At 45.0% G+C, this 16,748-nt stretch overlaps 2 protein-coding genes across 4 annotated transcripts; one reads left to right on the top strand and one right to left on the bottom strand.

The window, feature by feature from the left end:
- The first annotated feature begins 683 nt into the window (after positions 1 to 683).
- Positions 684 to 5,701, top strand: LOC123047060 (purple acid phosphatase 22). 3 transcript variants are annotated; one of them, XM_044470552.1, is made up of 6 exons: positions 684 to 823; positions 956 to 1,043; positions 1,150 to 1,393; positions 4,231 to 5,097; positions 5,192 to 5,280; positions 5,384 to 5,701. In XM_044470552.1, exons 1-6 carry the CDS (start codon positions 706 to 708, stop codon positions 5,595 to 5,597), a joined length of 1,620 nt encoding a protein of 539 aa, XP_044326487.1. In that variant the 5' UTR covers positions 684 to 705; the 3' UTR covers positions 5,598 to 5,701. The 3 variants fall into 3 exon arrangements, with proteins under 3 accessions (XP_044326487.1, XP_044326489.1, XP_044326486.1); XM_044470554.1 differs by having other exon boundaries at positions 706 to 823; positions 956 to 1,393; XM_044470551.1 differs by lacking the exon at positions 684 to 823 and having other exon boundaries at positions 871 to 1,393.
- Positions 5,653 to 8,976, bottom strand: LOC123047061 (lipoate-protein ligase A). The gene is made up of 4 exons (XM_044470555.1): positions 8,374 to 8,976; positions 8,050 to 8,288; positions 7,270 to 7,418; positions 5,653 to 6,264 (listed from the first exon to the last, which is right to left on the bottom strand). Exons 1-4 carry the CDS (start codon positions 8,556 to 8,558, stop codon positions 6,016 to 6,018), a joined length of 822 nt encoding a protein of 273 aa, XP_044326490.1. The 5' UTR covers positions 8,559 to 8,976; the 3' UTR covers positions 5,653 to 6,015.
- Between the last annotated feature and the right edge of the window lie 7,772 nt (positions 8,977 to 16,748).

The raw sequence follows: 16,748 nt of genomic DNA, 5'->3' as shown, positions 1-16,748 counted from the left end.
GCGGACTCGGGGGAGGACACACGAGTGGCAGCCGCAGCCTTGTTGGCCGAAATCGCCGGCGGTTGTGATCGGGTGGAGAAGCGGGCGCACGGTGCGAATGTTCCGCGTGACAGTTTTGGATGCACGTGTTTTGCTCAAGCGGCCCAAGTGATGCAAATTTGCAGCACTTGGTGCACTATTTTACATCACGGAGAAAACTCGAGTAAACTGTTTTGCATTTACATCAATTCTTGAAGCACCATTTTTTGGCTTCATGATTAAGTTATTTCTACATCTACAACCTCTATTGAAGATGCTCATAGGCTTGCCTGTAGATCCCTCTTCTCTTTCTTCCTTCGCACGAAAAGTCTTTCACTCGTCTTTTTAGTTTCATTGTCTTAGTTTGAACTCTGTGGCGACGGTGATGATCTCGAAGCACAGGCTAGTTCTAGAAATAAAACTAACCATTGCAATTCTCCAAACTCCTTCGATTAAAATCGTAAAATGAATCAAGTAACTAGATTGCTTGCCACCTCACATCCATGGTTTCAGCCTCCCAGACCGCATCTACTAATATCCTCTTGTCCCCATCGAGTCATCAACCTCCAACCCGTCAGCAGCTGACGTGTTGCTTTCAGCTCCCATCCAAACAGAGAAATTTGCTGCGACGGAGGCTCAAACGAATGCAGAAACCAAGAGGAACACAGAAAAAAAAAATCTGCAGCAATGCCAGCCCCAACCTGCCTATCTCCTCCCTCCCTCCCCCTCCACCACACCGCCACCGCCAGCACGAGCCTCCTCTCCGGTGGTCGCCACCGTCGTAGCCGCCGACGGCACATGTCAGGTACCGCAGTCGCATCTCCCTCCGGATAGACTCCCACCCGATACCTACGAGGCCCACAACATATGCCCACCAACAAGTCTTCGTCTCATAATACTATTATTAACATAATGGCGTGCGATGACACCCTACCAGGTCTCGTGCTTCTTAAAGCCAAGGCCGGCGATGGCGACGGCCATGTCGACGGAGGGGACGAGCTCCTCCTGGCTTCGCGGCGAGACGCGTAAGAAGCCGACTGCCTTTCTGCTCCGCGCGCTGCTCTTCGTGTGCGTGGCATTCCGCGTGGCCGTGGCGCTCATCCGCGTTTTATACCACGCCGCCGCCGGCAGCGTCCTCGGCGTGGCCAGGGTCCTCTTCGCGGCGGCGAACGAGCGGTGCCTGCGGGGAATGGACCGGGCGGCGCTCGGGCGCGGGAGCTTCTTCGCGGGGGCCATGGCCAACTCGTGGAGGGTGCTCATGCAGGGGCTCGCGTCACTGATGTTCCTCTGCGCGCGCGCCGATGAGTACGTCCGGCAGCCGCCGAGCCCGCTTGTGCTGACGGACCACGACAAGCCGGCGGCTCATCCTCAGCAGGTACGGGGGGTTTTTTATTCGGAACTACTCTCAAGAGTGTGCAAGAATTTGGCATTAGTTGCAGGGTTTTTTTTAGATGCTGGCAGCTGATTTATGGGAATTTTTCAAACCATAATTCTTCGCAAAAATTTGGTGGCAGAAGCGTTCTGGCTTGGTCAACTCTGTTTTATTCCCCAATCCTCTGTTTTTTTTTGTTTATATATAGAAAGATAATCCTTTTCTTTGCGGAAAATGTAGACAGATAATCCCCAGACAATGGATACCAATGACATTGCTTGTAGCAACTCAATCTGAGGTTAATTTCAGCTACCCCTTAGCTCTTGATGCTTTGTACAAGATGCTACCATGCTCTGTGTCTGCGGACAGTTGATGATCCAAAATAGTTGATCCACAATCTGCATATAAGCATGGTAGCATCTTGTACAGGCATCAAGAACTAATGATAGTCAAAATTAACCTTAGATTGAGTTGCTACAAGTCCATTGACAGCGGACTTGCGGAGATCATCCAAACATAGCTTACAATTTAGCTCAAATTGTGGGAGAAAAGTACTTCCTCCGTTTTTAAATATTTGTCTTTGTAGAGATTTTAAATGGACTATCACATACGGATGTACATAGACATACTCTCTCCGTTCCAAAATTTGTGTCTTAGATTTGTCTAAGACAAGAATTTTGGGACGGAGGGAGTATTTTAGAGTGTAGATTCACTTATTTTGCTTCATATGTAGTCACTTGTTGAAATCTCTAGAAAGACAAATATTTAGGAACGAAAGGTAGATGATAAAGAAATACTCCCTCAGTCCGGAATTACTTGTCGCATAAATGGATAAAAATGGATGTATCTAAAACTAAATACGTCTAGATACATCCATCTCTCCGATAAGTATTTCCGGACAGAGAGAGAGTATAATTTAAGACGTGTGAGTCTAAAGGTAGTTGCAAAGAAAATTTTAACATTGAATAAAATTTGTCTTGATAACTTGGGCAGGACAGGATGGAAATGCTTTTTGGTACAAGTATAAACAAATGGTCCATGTTATTTTAGTCGGCATGGGCTGAGCTTGCCGACTGCTGCGCAAGTGGGTCCTTGGTTCCGAAGCTGCCAAGTACTCCTATATTTAAACCAGTGTCAAGCCTTCTAAATAGGCCAAATCTCTTTCAGCTGCTAGAGTGCTAGGACGTCTAAATCGGCCGAACCACACCTCACTACCACCCCCAATAGCATCATTAGGTTGCTAACAGTGAAAAGCATTATAAATTAGTGTATAGTATAATATCTTAGATGTTTTATCTATTGTCATTCATGACACATATCAGCCTTATAACGTCGTCAACGGCGGAGCCAGGAATTATGCACAAGGGGGGCCGAACATTGAGCAAAACTCTAAAATACAATAAGATGTACGGAATATGTAGAAAAAACGTAGGAAAAATATATTTGAATGAGCTATGAGTATAGTGAAATATGCAATATTGTTGCTGATAAATTTTGATAATGCAATCCCGTCATATAGACAGTATGAAAGCAAAATATGCAATTAGATGAGTAGATGACGATGAACTGGCAATTATCAGTCGAATTGCATAGACGTTTCATCGTATTTAATCCGTCAATAGTTGAATTTTCTTGTAGGCTGTTAAGTGAATAAAATGACAGCCTGAACTTTTTAATTATTTTTAAAACAAACTAAGAAAGAGTTATTTATAAATTACAACACCAATTTTTTTCCAGAGGAAACAACACCACGCCAACACCAAATTTTGCCTAGTCCGTTTGTATTTAGGGATGTGCTTCATTTTGTCTTGGAAGTAGTAGGAAAGACTAGGGAGCTATAGGAATAAAGAAAGATGCAGAAGGGGATGGCTCGTGTGTGTGGCACTTTTCACCACAGTTTCCAGTGGAATCTTCTGTAAGCAACGCATATATTTCTGTTGGCCAAAATGATGTGTGAAAGAAGAATGTACACGAAGCCACATAGCTCTTTACGTATATAATCCTACTAGGTCTACTAAAATATTCTGCATGTTGGGGGGAGCCGTGGCCCCTGCTAGTCCCCCCTGGCTCCGCCGTTGAGCGTCCTTGATAGCACGCTGTAGCACTAGGAGCAACGAGTCTACAATGTCTCGCTAATAGCATTGCTATGGTGCGATACAACACATTTTTTTATTAGCGGACTTTAAGGCTGATGTTATTTTGCTATAGTGCCCTATTTTTTTACTGATATAAGCATATTATGATAATCAACTCTCTCCCTCTTTTTCTATATTTAATTGCATGACGTCTCGTCAAAATTGCCTAATTAACATGCATGGTATTTTTATACTCTCATTATGAATAGCCTCAACACAGTTTTTGGAGTTCATCTTTGTTGCTCCCCTAGTTGTCTGTCCGTGGAGGGGCGAAGTTATGTTATGGAGTTCATTCCTCTACAAAAAGATGGCGTTACGAAATAGCACAATTCATCCATGGATACATATTGCAAATACAAAAGTTGCCTGTGGTGGTTGTTTGACAACCCAGGAGCCCGTATCAGGTAGCACGTGGGCATTCAGTAGCACTAGATATTCTCTCAATGCATACAAGGAGGGGAGTGAATAGTTGAGACAAAATTGAGATGGGAAGGAAATGCGGATTTCAGGAGACATCAAAACATATTTTATCACGGACTTTACAAAACATATAGTAGTATGCATCTGTACTTATGTTTGTATTTATTTTTTTGAGGGAGTACAATTCTTTGTTTTAGGGAGTGTTCATACAATTCTTTATGTAACCGTGTTTACTTTTGTTGGTAATTTTCACCCAATTTACATTTTTCACATGGTACCCGTTAGGTGCACATTTCAACTGTGGGAAGGGACAAGATGAGGATTTCATGGGTCACCGACGACCGGAGCACGCCGTCAGTGGTGGAGTACGGCAAATCCCGGGGCAACTACACCGCGTCGGCGACGGGCGGCCACGCGACGTACAAATACTTCTTCTACGAGTCCGGCGCGATCCACCACGTGACGATCGGCCCGCTGGCGCCCGGCACGACCTACCACTACCGGTGCGGCAAGGCCGGCGACGAGCTCACCCTCCGGACCCCTCCGGCGTCGCTCCCGATCGAGCTCGTCGTGACCGGCGACCTCGGGCAGACCCGCTGGACGGCGTCGACGCTGGCACACATCGGCGGCGCGGACTACGACATGCTGCTGCTCCCGGGCGACCTGTCGTACGCGGACACGCAGCAGCCGCTGTGGGACTCGTTCGGGCGGCTGGTGCAGCCGCTGGCGAGCGCGCGGCCGTGGATGGTGACGGAGGGCAACCACGAGGCGGAGGCGCTCCCCGTGGTGGGCTTCGCGCCCTTCGTCGCCTACAACGCGCGGTGGCGGATGCCGCACGAGGAGAGCGGCTCCGCCTCCAACCTCTACTACTCGTTCGACGCGGCCGGCGGCGCGGCGCACGTGGTGATGCTGGGGTCCTACGCCGAGTTCGAGGAGGGGTCGGAGCAGCGCGCGTGGCTGGAGCGGGACCTCGCCGGCGTGGACCGGCGGAGGACGCCGTGGCTGCTGGTGCTGCTGCACGCGCCGTGGTACAACACCAACCAGGCCCACCAGGGGGAGGGCGAGGCGATGCGCGCCGCCATGGAGGCGCTCCTCTACGAGGCCCGCGTCGACGTCGTCTTCTCCGGCCACGTCCACGCCTACGAGCGATTCGTAAGCCAGCCTTACCGTTCATCATCTCATCTCGTGGTGTTCCTACATTCTTGCTGCATCAATGAACTAATTTTCTGTCTGATGGATGAAACAGACGAGGATCTACGACAACGAGGCCGACGGCCGGGGCCCGATGTACATAACCATCGGCGACGGCGGCAACAGAGAAGGGCTTGCTCTCAAGTACGCGATGCATCGATCGATCAATCGATCTCACTGTTGCGGCTGCGGATTTCCTTGGTCTTTTGTTAGATTTTGAAGCTTGATTCTTGTTTTTGTGTTGAAGGTTCCTGGAGGATCACAAGTCAGCGCACCTGTCGGTGTTCCAGGAGGCGAGCTTTGGGCACGGCCGGCTGAGAATCGTCGACGAGACGAGCGCCGTCTGGACGTGGCACCGCAACGACGACGAATACGCCACCGTCCGCGACGAGGTCTGGTTGGAGAGCTTGGCTAGTCCAAAGCTATCCATGGCAACCGCCGGTCCTCGCGACAAGTTGTAGAATGTTGCAGATTTACTAATAAACACCCTAGTATTGGGACCGCTGGGACATCAAATATTTAATTGGGTCATTCGACGGCACTTTGCAGAATGCTCTGCATAACAGTTTACAGCAAAAGGACCATTTTAAGAATCATTCATTCGCTAAAAAAGGTTCGTAACTTTGCGATTCTAACGTGAACAATGTGACAAGGTCATCCTGATCCTGACTAAAGATAACCAGCAAAAACGAAACTGGCAGCGATGCACTAAATGTTGCTTTCAAGATAAGTCGATTCAGCATCCATTCCTTCACTGCCCTCTTGTCAAGCTATTATGGAGATCGGTTCATATAGCTTTTAACCTACCTCCACCAATGAGTGGCACGAATATGTTCAGCATAAAAATTGCCATATGTCACAAACAAGCAATGATCTTCATCACCGTGGCCATCCTTCACCTCTCTGTGCTGTGGGGGGCTCTTTTGAGGAGATGATGTCTTGTAAGTCCTGCGGCGATAGCACCTTCGTAGAAGGCACGAAGTCATCGTGGTCCGAGAGTGCTGTTTCTAGCTCTGTGTGTTGGACCGTAAAGTGGTCTCCGAGGGCCGCGGTTATCCCTTCGGTGAACACTGACCGTGATGGCACGTACTCGTTCATGCGGCACAGGAAATCAGTGTGGTCCCTCGCCTGAAAAACAGAGGAGTTTAGTTTGGAGATCGCCATGGTTGAACTTCATAGGCACGTAAGATTAAAAGGCGTAGACTATGAAGATAATGAATGACACTGTTTCTGACTTTTTCTAAAATCAAAACCTATTTTCATTAGAACAAAATTCCCCAGAATCAGCCATCATCACGAAAATAATAACAATACCATATACCAACGAAAGACTGGGATGTACTCAACGGCCATTCTGCCACTTAGGGATCAAACCTAATCGGCCAGGGTTTCTACTTTCTACAGAAATAAGCTACTTTCTACAGAAATAAGCCCGTTCCTGGGAAAATGCTGCTTGCTGGCACTAAACTTTGCAGAGTGTTTTGTGCAGTGCCAGAACACTTGTAGCCAATAAGTGGTGGTAAACACGCACTCCCTCCATTCACTATTATAAGATGCACCAACTTTTTCTGAATTGGATGTATATAGACGCATTTTAGTGTGTTGTTCACTCATTTCAGTTCGTATGCAGTCCATATTGAAATATCTAGAACATCTTATAATAGTGAACGGAAGGAATATGTACTACACAACTTTCCTATTCAGTCTCTCAGGGGAACTATCACTCATATTTCCAAAACTGGAAGAGACCGAGCAGTTAACTCGGCTCCTTGGTAAACTGTGCCAAGGACTGCAGAGTGCATCCACTGTAAGCAGATTTTTTTTTATTCGACGGAATTCAGTTGATAGTTCAGTAGTTTACATATCTTGTCATCCTGAGTTTTTAGAAAATAGTGAAACCATAGCCAAGATAGCGACTGGACCACTACTAATAGATCAACCTGTTTCCCATGTTTGGGGAAACATACGAACACTGACCAGCTTTAAATTTGGTAACATAACAAACAATAGAAGCTGATATGGACATAATTAGCCAGAGTTAAGGTCTCTAAATCCATACTCTGTTTAGAAAGGTCAACATTTAATACTTTGGTTGGTTCAAAGCAAAGCAAAATATCACAGACATAACTGTACCTGGCGATATTCAGGAGCACGTTGTGGGTTTTTTAGATAACTCATATTTTTCACATCATAATCCCATAAGAATGATGTGTGGTGTACCCAACGATCTTTCGTTATGGACTGAGCATTTCCACCAAACTTTCGATGATCGAATGCATAGTCTGCGAAAAATAATGCACACATGAGTGTAGCCTTGGAAAGATATATAGCAGATCCAGGATCAACCTTTTACAAACATAATTTCAAATTTGGAAAGAGATATGTCAAATGGAGGATAGCAGCTTCTGCTTACATTAAATCATTCCAGAAACCCTTGCAACTTGAAAGGCAATAAACAGAGCAAAACGCATTTATATGTAACATTTCAGAACAAGAATCAAATATTACAATGGGGATCAGAATCGCTAGTCATGTGATATGTGAGTCCACGGCTTTATTTTAATCTATGCTATCTAAAGTTGCAGACTACAGGGATCAGTTTAGTAGATTTTAGATTTGCGATGCAACTGGTCAAAATTCAAAACATGCCCGCTGGGAAACCCTGAGACATTTAGAGACCATAAACAAGTCAATAAAATAAAATACAGAGGAAAAAGAAGGATGGACGATTGAGTAAGATCGGTACAGGAATTCGAGAATAGCAAGTGCGTATCACTATCTAAATGGTCGATGCAAAAGCATAATCAAAGGCCTGACTAGGGACAATGATATAATTATCAGTGATCAAAATAAAACAACTCCATTGTAAAATTAAATTGGCAAGTGGTGAAATACTCTGCTAACTTGGCATACCATTTTCACGCAGATGAAATTCGCCGAATCCACGGAAGACTTTACCATACAGCTGGCCTGTCCATGACATGATGTCGCGGGGAAACGGCTGCAACCCACCGACGGCAGTCTTGTTGCATATGAAGGTGACGAAGACTGTGCCTTGATCAACAATGACAGTGCCACCTCCACTGAACCGCCTTACCACCGGCACATGATCTTGAAGCACAGGCCGTATGTCGACAAGCTCAGAGACCTTCCTGTTGGCACGAAAACCCATATGAGCAACCACACTAGGCACTCAGGAACAAAGGTAACATACTGAAGACACCGAGAGGACATTACCCAGAGACACCCATGACAATGGTGGGCGGAGCCGTGCCATCGTTGACGATGCACCAGTTATCGCTGGTGCGGCGCAGCAGCCGTTCCTCCAGGTGGAGCTGCTGCAGGATCGGCGCGCCGCCCATGGTGACCAGCCTCATGAGTGGCCGCGCCACGTTCCTCTCGATGACAGACCCGAACGTCATTCTCGACGCTGCTCGTTCGTCTCGCGGAGGCCAAGTGGGAAAGGCGCTTCAGAGGTGCATTCCCTCGAACACCTGGTGCGCGCCCGTCCCCTCCTTCGGATCGCTAGCCCAATGGAACGGCAGGACCCCAGGTGTCACTGTACCAGCCACGTCCTGGACGGGAGCCTGCCAACCAGTAGTCCGTCCGGGCGTTGGCAGGCGGCGGCTGCGGCTCTGCGCGGGGAGGACTGAGCGGAGGCGGCCGGGGTATGGGGGAGACACGGGATGGAAGGTGAAGAGGGAAGGTATAAGTGACGACGGCGACCGGTGGCCGGCGGCGCGAGATCGGGACTAGGGGCAGGGATCGGGCGATGAGAAGGCGGGGGACGACGGTGACTCTCTTTCTAGGCAAACGGCGGTGAGATGAGCGTCGTCGATAGGGAGATCTTCCCCCACTTTTTTTTTACGTCGACGTTGTGAAGTCGTTGAGTTCTCCTTCAGATAATGGGCCGTGGGCCCAGGTAATACGAGATTAACGGCCCAACATAGAGCGGAAACATCAGTTCTTCTCTTCCATGTCTCTCAAGAAAAAAAAATCTTCTCTTCCACTTTTTTTTTCTTTTGAGTCGCCTAAAAAACAAATCTGAGAGCATCTACAGCCGGATTTTGCAAATCCGGCCCCTCAAATATTCGCGGACGCTTCCGCGGACACTAACCGGCCACGCCTCAAATAACGCAATCCACATCCGAACACCTCAATTATCATCTCTCAAATCCATACAAACTCATGCAACTGCGTCGATGCATACATCGTCCGGCTAATCCATCACACTACACTAAACATGCCATCGGACTACCAAATTTTGGCATGTTTGACTATGATGGAGATCAGCCACGGCTGCCTTTGCCCTTCTCCGCGCCCTTGCCGTCCTTCTCGTGGAAGTACCGGTCGAAGACGCAGTAGGGATCAAGGCAGATCTGCTCATCACCAGAGCTGTCCTCACCGTCGATGTCCTCCTTCTCCTCCTTCGCAGCAGTCCGACCATGGCACGGGCTGCCCGATTATGCTCGGGCAAGGGCGCACGTGTTCTTCCGTTGCCGTTTCTTCACAAAACGGACGCGGATGGCTTCTTCCTCTGCGGCTGCCGCGCCGCCACATCAGCCGCCTCCGCCTTCGCCATTTTCGCCGCGATACGGGCCTCGGTGGCCCTTATCCTCTCCTTTCCCACGGTGGGCTGCTTGTTCCCAGTGGGACTCATAGTCTGCCCGACTGATGATGGAGAAGGAGAGATTTTTCGGCTGTCGGGACCGCAATGATCCAGCCCCATAGGACCTGAGCGCCCGTTAAGCCGACGCAATGAAGTCGCGCCGGACAGATCCATCTGTCGGCCGGGTGTTGTCCTCCCGGGAGCGGCGGAGTGCAATGTGGACTGCCATTGCCTCCTCCAACCCACACGCGATGGCACCCCAGTTAACAGATCAGACTGATCGAAGTCAGATCCGCTGCCCGCCATGTCGAAGACGGTCAGAAATCGCCGGAGGTGAGCTCGGATGGCAGAGGGAGTGGATGAGAGGGGAGTGTGAAGTGGCTAGGGTTTGGTCTGACGAGGGGATGGAGAGGAATATATGTGTGGTCGGGTGGGCCGGGTCCGACGTGACGGACGCGCCAAGTCGTGCTATATCCGCTCCATATTTATGCTGCATATGAGGGGTACCAGTCAGGCCGGGCGTTTGAGGACCGTTTGAGACGTGGGTGTGGATCGAAAAACGGAGCTGCTGCGCGGGAGCTCCTACTCGCCGCTTATTGCGGCAAAGAGTCGTCGCTTCGCATAGGTAGGTTTCGCCTGGGCCGGCCCATTTTCCGTTTCGCCTGGGCCGGCCCATTTTCCGTTGGCGAGGTGAAAAAATGCTAAAAGAACTGTGTGAGGTGAGGATTCGAACCCCTGACTACGTGGTCAGCTGGAGTAGCTGTTCCGCTGCGCCAAGGTACCTCCTGTGCTACTTTTGCAGCGCAATGGTTAAAGAAACCAACGATAGTGGCAAAAACTGAACATTCACAAAAAATAATCTTCAAATTTGACTTGTCAATTTTATTTCTCATGAAAATTTCCCAAAAACTAAAGTGTAGGTGAACAAGGTAGCTTGCTAACTATAGCTCCTGAGTGTCTATGTCTCAATGGGAGCTTGTCCTATATGAAAGTTTGAACTTGATTTCTTTTTTGAAAAAGGTAAATATATTTTGAAACACAAACATTTTTAAAATTGTGAATTTGACAACACTTTTTCGAAGTATGATACCTTTCGGAAGCACGAACATTTTTCTGAATTTATGAACAAATTTGGAAAACAGGAACATTTTTATAATTCCAAACTTTTTTTCAATTTACGAAATATGTTCGTGTCTCCTAGTGAACACAATTTGAAAGTGAGAACATTTTTTGAAATTATGAAGAATTTTAGAAAAGATGCAAACACTTTCTGAAAATCAGGAACAAAAATTGAAAATGGCAACACTTTTCGAAGATATGATACTTTTCCAAAGCACGAACATTTTTCTGAATTTGTGAACAAATTTGGAAAACTGGAACATTTTTATAATTCTGAACATTTTTTGAATTTACGAAATATGTTCGTGTTTCCTTGTGAACAAAATTTGAAAGTGGGAACATTTTTTGAAATTATGAAGAATTTCAGAAAAGATGCAAACATTTTCTGAAAATCAGGAACAAAAATTGAAAATGGCAACACTTTTCAAAGATATGATACTTTTTCAAAGCACGAACATTTTTCTGAATTTGTGAACAAATTTGGAAAACTGGAACATTTTTATAATTCTGAACATTTTTTGAATTTAATAAATATGTTCGTGTTTCCTTGTGAACAAAATTTGAAAGTGGGAACATTTTTTGAAATTATGAAGAATTTCAGAAAAGATGCAAACATTTTCTGAAAATCAGGAACAAAAATTGAAAATAACAACACTTTTCGAAGATATGATACTTTTCCAAAGCACGGACATTTTTCTGAATTTGTCAACAAATTTGGAAAACTGGAACATTTTTATAATTTCAAACATTTTTTGAATTTACGAAATATGTTCCTGTTTCCTCGTGAACAAAATTTGAAAGTGGGAACATTTTCTAAAAAAAAATCGGCAATATGAACATTTTTAAAATTTGTGAACAAAATCTTGAAGGTGAGAACTTTTTTTTAATGTACAAACCAAGTTCCAAAACATGAACATTTTAACAAATTGTGAACTAATTTTGACAGTGGGAACATTTTCTGACATTGGAATAACCGGAAAACTGAAACAGGAAAAAAAGAAAAAAAACAGAAAATTGAAACAGGGAAAAAGAAAAAAAGGAAAAGAAGAAAGAAACAGATTTTCAAAATGCGAACACTTCTTCAAAATTTCGAACATTTAAAAAAACCACGAACGAACTTTTGAAACACTAAAAAATTAATAAAAAGGAGAAGAAAACGTAAAATGTTTTTTTTTAAACTTGAATAATTTTTAAAATTCAGAGCACTTTTGTAAACAGAGAGCAAATTTAAATTTATGAAAACTATTTGGAAAACCTGAACATTTTTAAAGTTATGAAAATTACTTGGAACACCTAACCTTTTTTTTTGAAAACGAGAACATTTTTTATAGTCAGGAACATTTTCTGAAAATCTGTGAAAATTTTGAACAAAAACATTCCGAATTTTATTTGTAAAACAAGAACATTTTTCGAAATTCACAAACAATTTTTTAAAATTGTGAACATTTTCTGAAATATGAACAGTTCTTTAAAATTGTGAAGATTTTTTGAAAGTATGAACAATTTTTGAAAACACAACCATATTTGTAATTTCTAATGTCTTTTAAAAGCACGTAAATTTTTTCTTAATTTTCGAACAACTTTCTAAGCATGATCTTTTAAAAGAAAAACAAGACAAAATACAAAACCAAGAAACAGAAGTGGGAAAAGAAAGAAAATGAAACAGAAAAAAAAAAGAAAACAGAAAGAAATAGTAAAACCGGGAAAAGAAATTAAAAAACTGGTTCAGGAACCTTCTAGAAGGTTCCTAAAACCGTCTGGGAAAGGTTCGCGAAATAGGAAATGCCGCAAACAGTAATGGGCCGGCCCAGATCATCGCTCCATCGCCAGGTCTGTGCGAATGGTCGACAGTTCGACGCAGAATGCGTCGAATAGGATATTCCCTGCTGCGCGGATGACAACAGTATGCACGACAGATGAACGACGCGGGATCAAACGGTCTGCTGGACTCTGCTACATGCATGGACGGACAGGTATCTGTTGTCGTGCATGAATCGTGCGCACAGTATCGTGTGTGTATCACTGCCTCATCGAAAAATCATGACGGATCAATGACCCAGACGAGCTATGCTCTCAGAGTGCTCTTCCAGGCACGCGATACACGAGGAGTTTCAGACACCACTGTGCACCTACAGTGTTGTAACTAGACTTCTGTCGGAACTGGAACAACCCAACCCTAGCGAGATTCCCTGGTGTGAGGAGGCGGACCCCGCCACCGCAAGGTAAAGCTAAACTTAATGCTGACGGTGCAGTGGCTAAAACAGAGCGTACAAGGAATGCTTCGGTTATACAGTATGCAGGGTCGAGCACGGTGTTTTTAGTGCCGGGTTAACTGAACTGCGTACACTAGAAACACTTGCTCACAGTCTTTGGCAACTGATCGTGATGTGCGCCTCACCAAGATCACTGTATCATCGATTGGGCTGACAGTTGTGGAGGAGCTGGACTCTGGCACCCACCGGGACCGGGGGTTTGAATGGTACTATGATCCTAAAGAAGATCGAAGAGAAGGGAAGAAAAGCAGGACATGATCCTTCCTTCCTAGCAGGTCTAATTCGGCCACGAGGGGAGAAATGTCAGTTGGGAAGCTCACCTGAAGGTCAAAACTGCTACCACGTACCTAGAAGTAGAAGTTGGTAGTGCATGTGTTTGATTTGTCGATCGATCCTCCCGATTTATATTCCTGCAAGCGTTTGACTGAAATAAAGCAGGTCCGGTTCACATCCCGGCCCCTTCCATTTTCTTCTCCCTCTTCTTCACCTTGGCCAGCCGAAAGTCGCTCGGACTTTCCTCGTCAACAGCCGCCCCGTTAAAAGAGCTTTGAATATTCAGAGCTCAACCTCTCTGTCCATATACGGCATGCACGGCGGTGCGAGGGCGTACGTACGTACAAGATCTCTATGGAGCTCCATGCCTCCCTGTCCTCGACCTAGATAATGAATGTCTCGAGCCACCAGATCTTCCAGCCATGAGTTATGGAGCAGTTGCAACCAGCCAGCAACCCCCGTTGCTGCTGGCCTTTCTTTGCTCCTTGTGTTTTAGACACTGTTCGCGGTTGGTGCTGAACACTAAGCAAACTGACCCCCACGAGATCCTAGTACTACTAGTACTAGCTCCCAAAGAATAGCGGTGATGTGATGTGATGTGATGTGATGCGTAGCACACGCTGCTAGAGAACTCACCAACCCGGGAAGGAATCAGGGCAGTTGTTTTCAAAAGAAAGAAAACACACCTTGTATTGAATTATTTGAAGATTGCTCACCACGACTTGCCGTGCGGTCATTCCTTTTCACATGTTGGTATAGATGCTAATCACCATCTGTAATTTTTCATGAACAGAGAAGCTTTTTGATTCATTTATTTATTTTTGATCACATATGAAAATATTTTTAATGACATTTTACATATACGCAGAGCACATCTATATGCATATGTAAGAATTTTCGTTCATAAATTTGAAACCTAAAAGTATTATTGAGAAAAATGGGTGCCATGGAGCCCAAGAGGCGCAACCATCCAATTTGGTTCAACACATGTGTAAAATAGGGACGGTGAATAAGAGGTGAATAAGAGTTTGGAGTCTATCTCCCACCATCGAAAAGTGGGGCGAGAGGCTGGAATTGGTAGGGAAATTTATCAATGGAGAACAATTTGACTTCGGGATGGCTTCGGGATGGCTTCTATGACATGATCAAGGAGGTGTGGGAGAAACCGGTGGCCGGGCTCATCCCAATTCAAAAATGGAATAACAAAATGCGTGCATTGCGCAAATTCCTTGGTGGTTGGGCTAGGCATACGGTGGGTATCCTCAAAAAGGAGAAGCTTCATCTTTCATCTATTATTGATGAATTAGAAGCTTTGGCAGAGGTTAGACCTCTATCTGAGCATGAAATTGAGATCAAGAGTCATTCGAATGCACACATAGCTAGTGTGATGCATGAAGAGGAACTCAAATGGTACCAACATTCTAACTCACAATTTATCCTAAAGGGTGATTCGAATACTAGATATTTTCATGGAGTCGCCAATGGCAAACACCGGAAAAAAATATTCATTCCTTACAACAGGATGAGGGCACGATTGAGGGGCATGAGCAACTTAAATTGTATATCACTAATTACTATAAAAATCTGTTCGGAGCCCCAGAGGAAGGAAATTTCTCGATGGATGAGTCCTGAATAGATGACATCCTGCAGGTCTCTGATGAGGAAAACGGCCTTCTAACAGCCCCATACTCTGAGGAGGAAGTTAGAAAGGTGGTTTTCCTAATGGAGCGCAACAAAGCCCCGGGTCCGGATGGTTTTCCCGCTGAGTTCTATCAGAACTTCTGGGAAGTCATCAAACCGGATCTCCTACTTTTGTTTAGCGACCTACATGTTGGCCAATTAGAATTGTTTCGTTTAAACTTTGGTGAGATTTTATTACCTAGGTTAATGAGGCTAAAAGGATACACCAATATAGACCTATTTGCCTCCTTGATGTTAGTTTTAAAATATTCATGAAGGTTGCAACTATTAGGCTAAATTCGGTTGCTGAACACGTGATTCGTCCTTCACAGACTGTTTTTATGCAAGGCAGACACATCCTAGATGGAGTTGTTATCCTTCATGAAACAGTCCATGAATTACATCGGAAAAAGTTGAATCAGGTGGTACTCAAAATAGACTTTGAAAAAGCTTATGACAAAGTCAAATGGCCATTTCTTCAACAGACTCTCAGAATGAAAGGATTTTCTGCAGAGTGGTGCGCTATGATCCATAACTTTGTTTCTAGAGGTAGTGTTGCCATTAAAGTCAATGATGATGATGGACACTATTTCCGAACAAAGAAGGGATTGCGACAAGGTGACTCGGTATCACCCATGCTATTCAATATAGTGGTAGATATGCTAGCGGTCATGATTGAGCGCGCCAAGATTGACGGCCAAATTGATGGGGTAGTAAATCATCTAGTTGATGGTGGTCTCTCTATACTTCAATATGCCGACGATACAATTCTCTTCATGGATCATGGCCTTGAGAAAGCAAGAAATCTAAAATTAATTTTATTAGCATTCAAGTAACAGTCGGGTCTTAAGATCAATTTTCACAAAAGTGAATTGTTTTGTTTTGGCGAGGCTCACCTGTACGATGAACTGTTCGGATGCGAGTTGGGCCAGTTTCCAATCACATATTTGGGGATACCAATACATTATTGGAGACTCACAAATGCTAAATGGAAACACGTCGAGGAGAGACTGCAAAAAAGACTTAGCAGTTGGAAAGGTAAACTGTTGTCTCTTGGTGGAAGATTGGTCCTCATAAATTCAGTACTAAGTAACATGGTAGTATATATGATCTCCTTCTTCTAGTTGCCGAAAGGAGTTTTACATAGATTGGATTATTTCCGATCAAGATTCTTTTGGCAAGGAGATAGTGAGAGGAAAAAATATCAACTAGCTAAATGGAGTGTTTTTGCCGTCCCAAAGACCAAGGCGGGTTGGGAATTCATGACCTTGAGGTTAAGAATAGGGCCCTCCTTGGCAAATGGTTGTTTAGATTACTGACCGAAGATGGTGTATGGAAAACCCTCCCGAGGAGGAAATATGTGGGTTCCAAGGCGTATCCCAAGTATATTGGAAGCCTGGGGATTCTCACTTTTGGGCGGGTCTAATGGCCACGAAGAAATATTTCTTCTCTTATGGATCCTTCTCGATTAAGGACCTCACAGAAATTAGATTCTGGGAGGACAAATGGCTAGGAAATACCACACTCCAGGAACAATATCCGGCTCTATACAACATTGTACATCACAAGGGTGATACTATCGCCATGGTAATGCAATCATTTCCGCCAAATGTGACATTCAGAAGAGATTTAATTGGACCTAGACTCCAATCGTGGTA

The sequence above is a fragment of the Triticum aestivum genome, chromosome 2B (assembly GCF_018294505.1).
Source record: "Triticum aestivum cultivar Chinese Spring chromosome 2B, IWGSC CS RefSeq v2.1, whole genome shotgun sequence".
NCBI classification, from domain to species: Eukaryota; Viridiplantae; Streptophyta; class Magnoliopsida; order Poales; family Poaceae; genus Triticum; species Triticum aestivum.
Note: the sequence above shows the minus strand (reverse complement) of the source record. Positions and strands in the feature narration are given on the sequence as shown.

Excerpts from the sequence above, each read along its gene's own strand:
- LOC123047061 (XM_044470555.1), bottom strand. The coding sequence starts at position 8,558 with ATGACGTTCGGGTCTGTCATCGAGAGGAACGTGGCGCGGCCACTCATG. Across the intron at positions 7,419-8,049 it reads ATTTCATCTGCGTGAAAATG|ACTATGCATTCGATCATCGA; the intron begins GTATGCCAAGTT and ends TATTTTTCGCAG. Across the intron at positions 6,265-7,269 it reads GTGCTCCTGAATATCGCCAG|GCGAGGGACCACACTGATTT; the intron begins GTACAGTTATGT and ends TCTGTTTTTCAG.
- LOC123047060 (XM_044470551.1), top strand. The coding sequence starts at position 941 with ATGACACCCTACCAGGTCTCGTGCTTCTTAAAGCCAAGGCCGGCGATG. Across the intron at positions 1,394-4,230 it reads CGGCGGCTCATCCTCAGCAG|GTGCACATTTCAACTGTGGG; the intron begins GTACGGGGGGTT and ends GGTACCCGTTAG. Across the intron at positions 5,098-5,191 it reads TCCACGCCTACGAGCGATTC|ACGAGGATCTACGACAACGA; the intron begins GTAAGCCAGCCT and ends TGGATGAAACAG.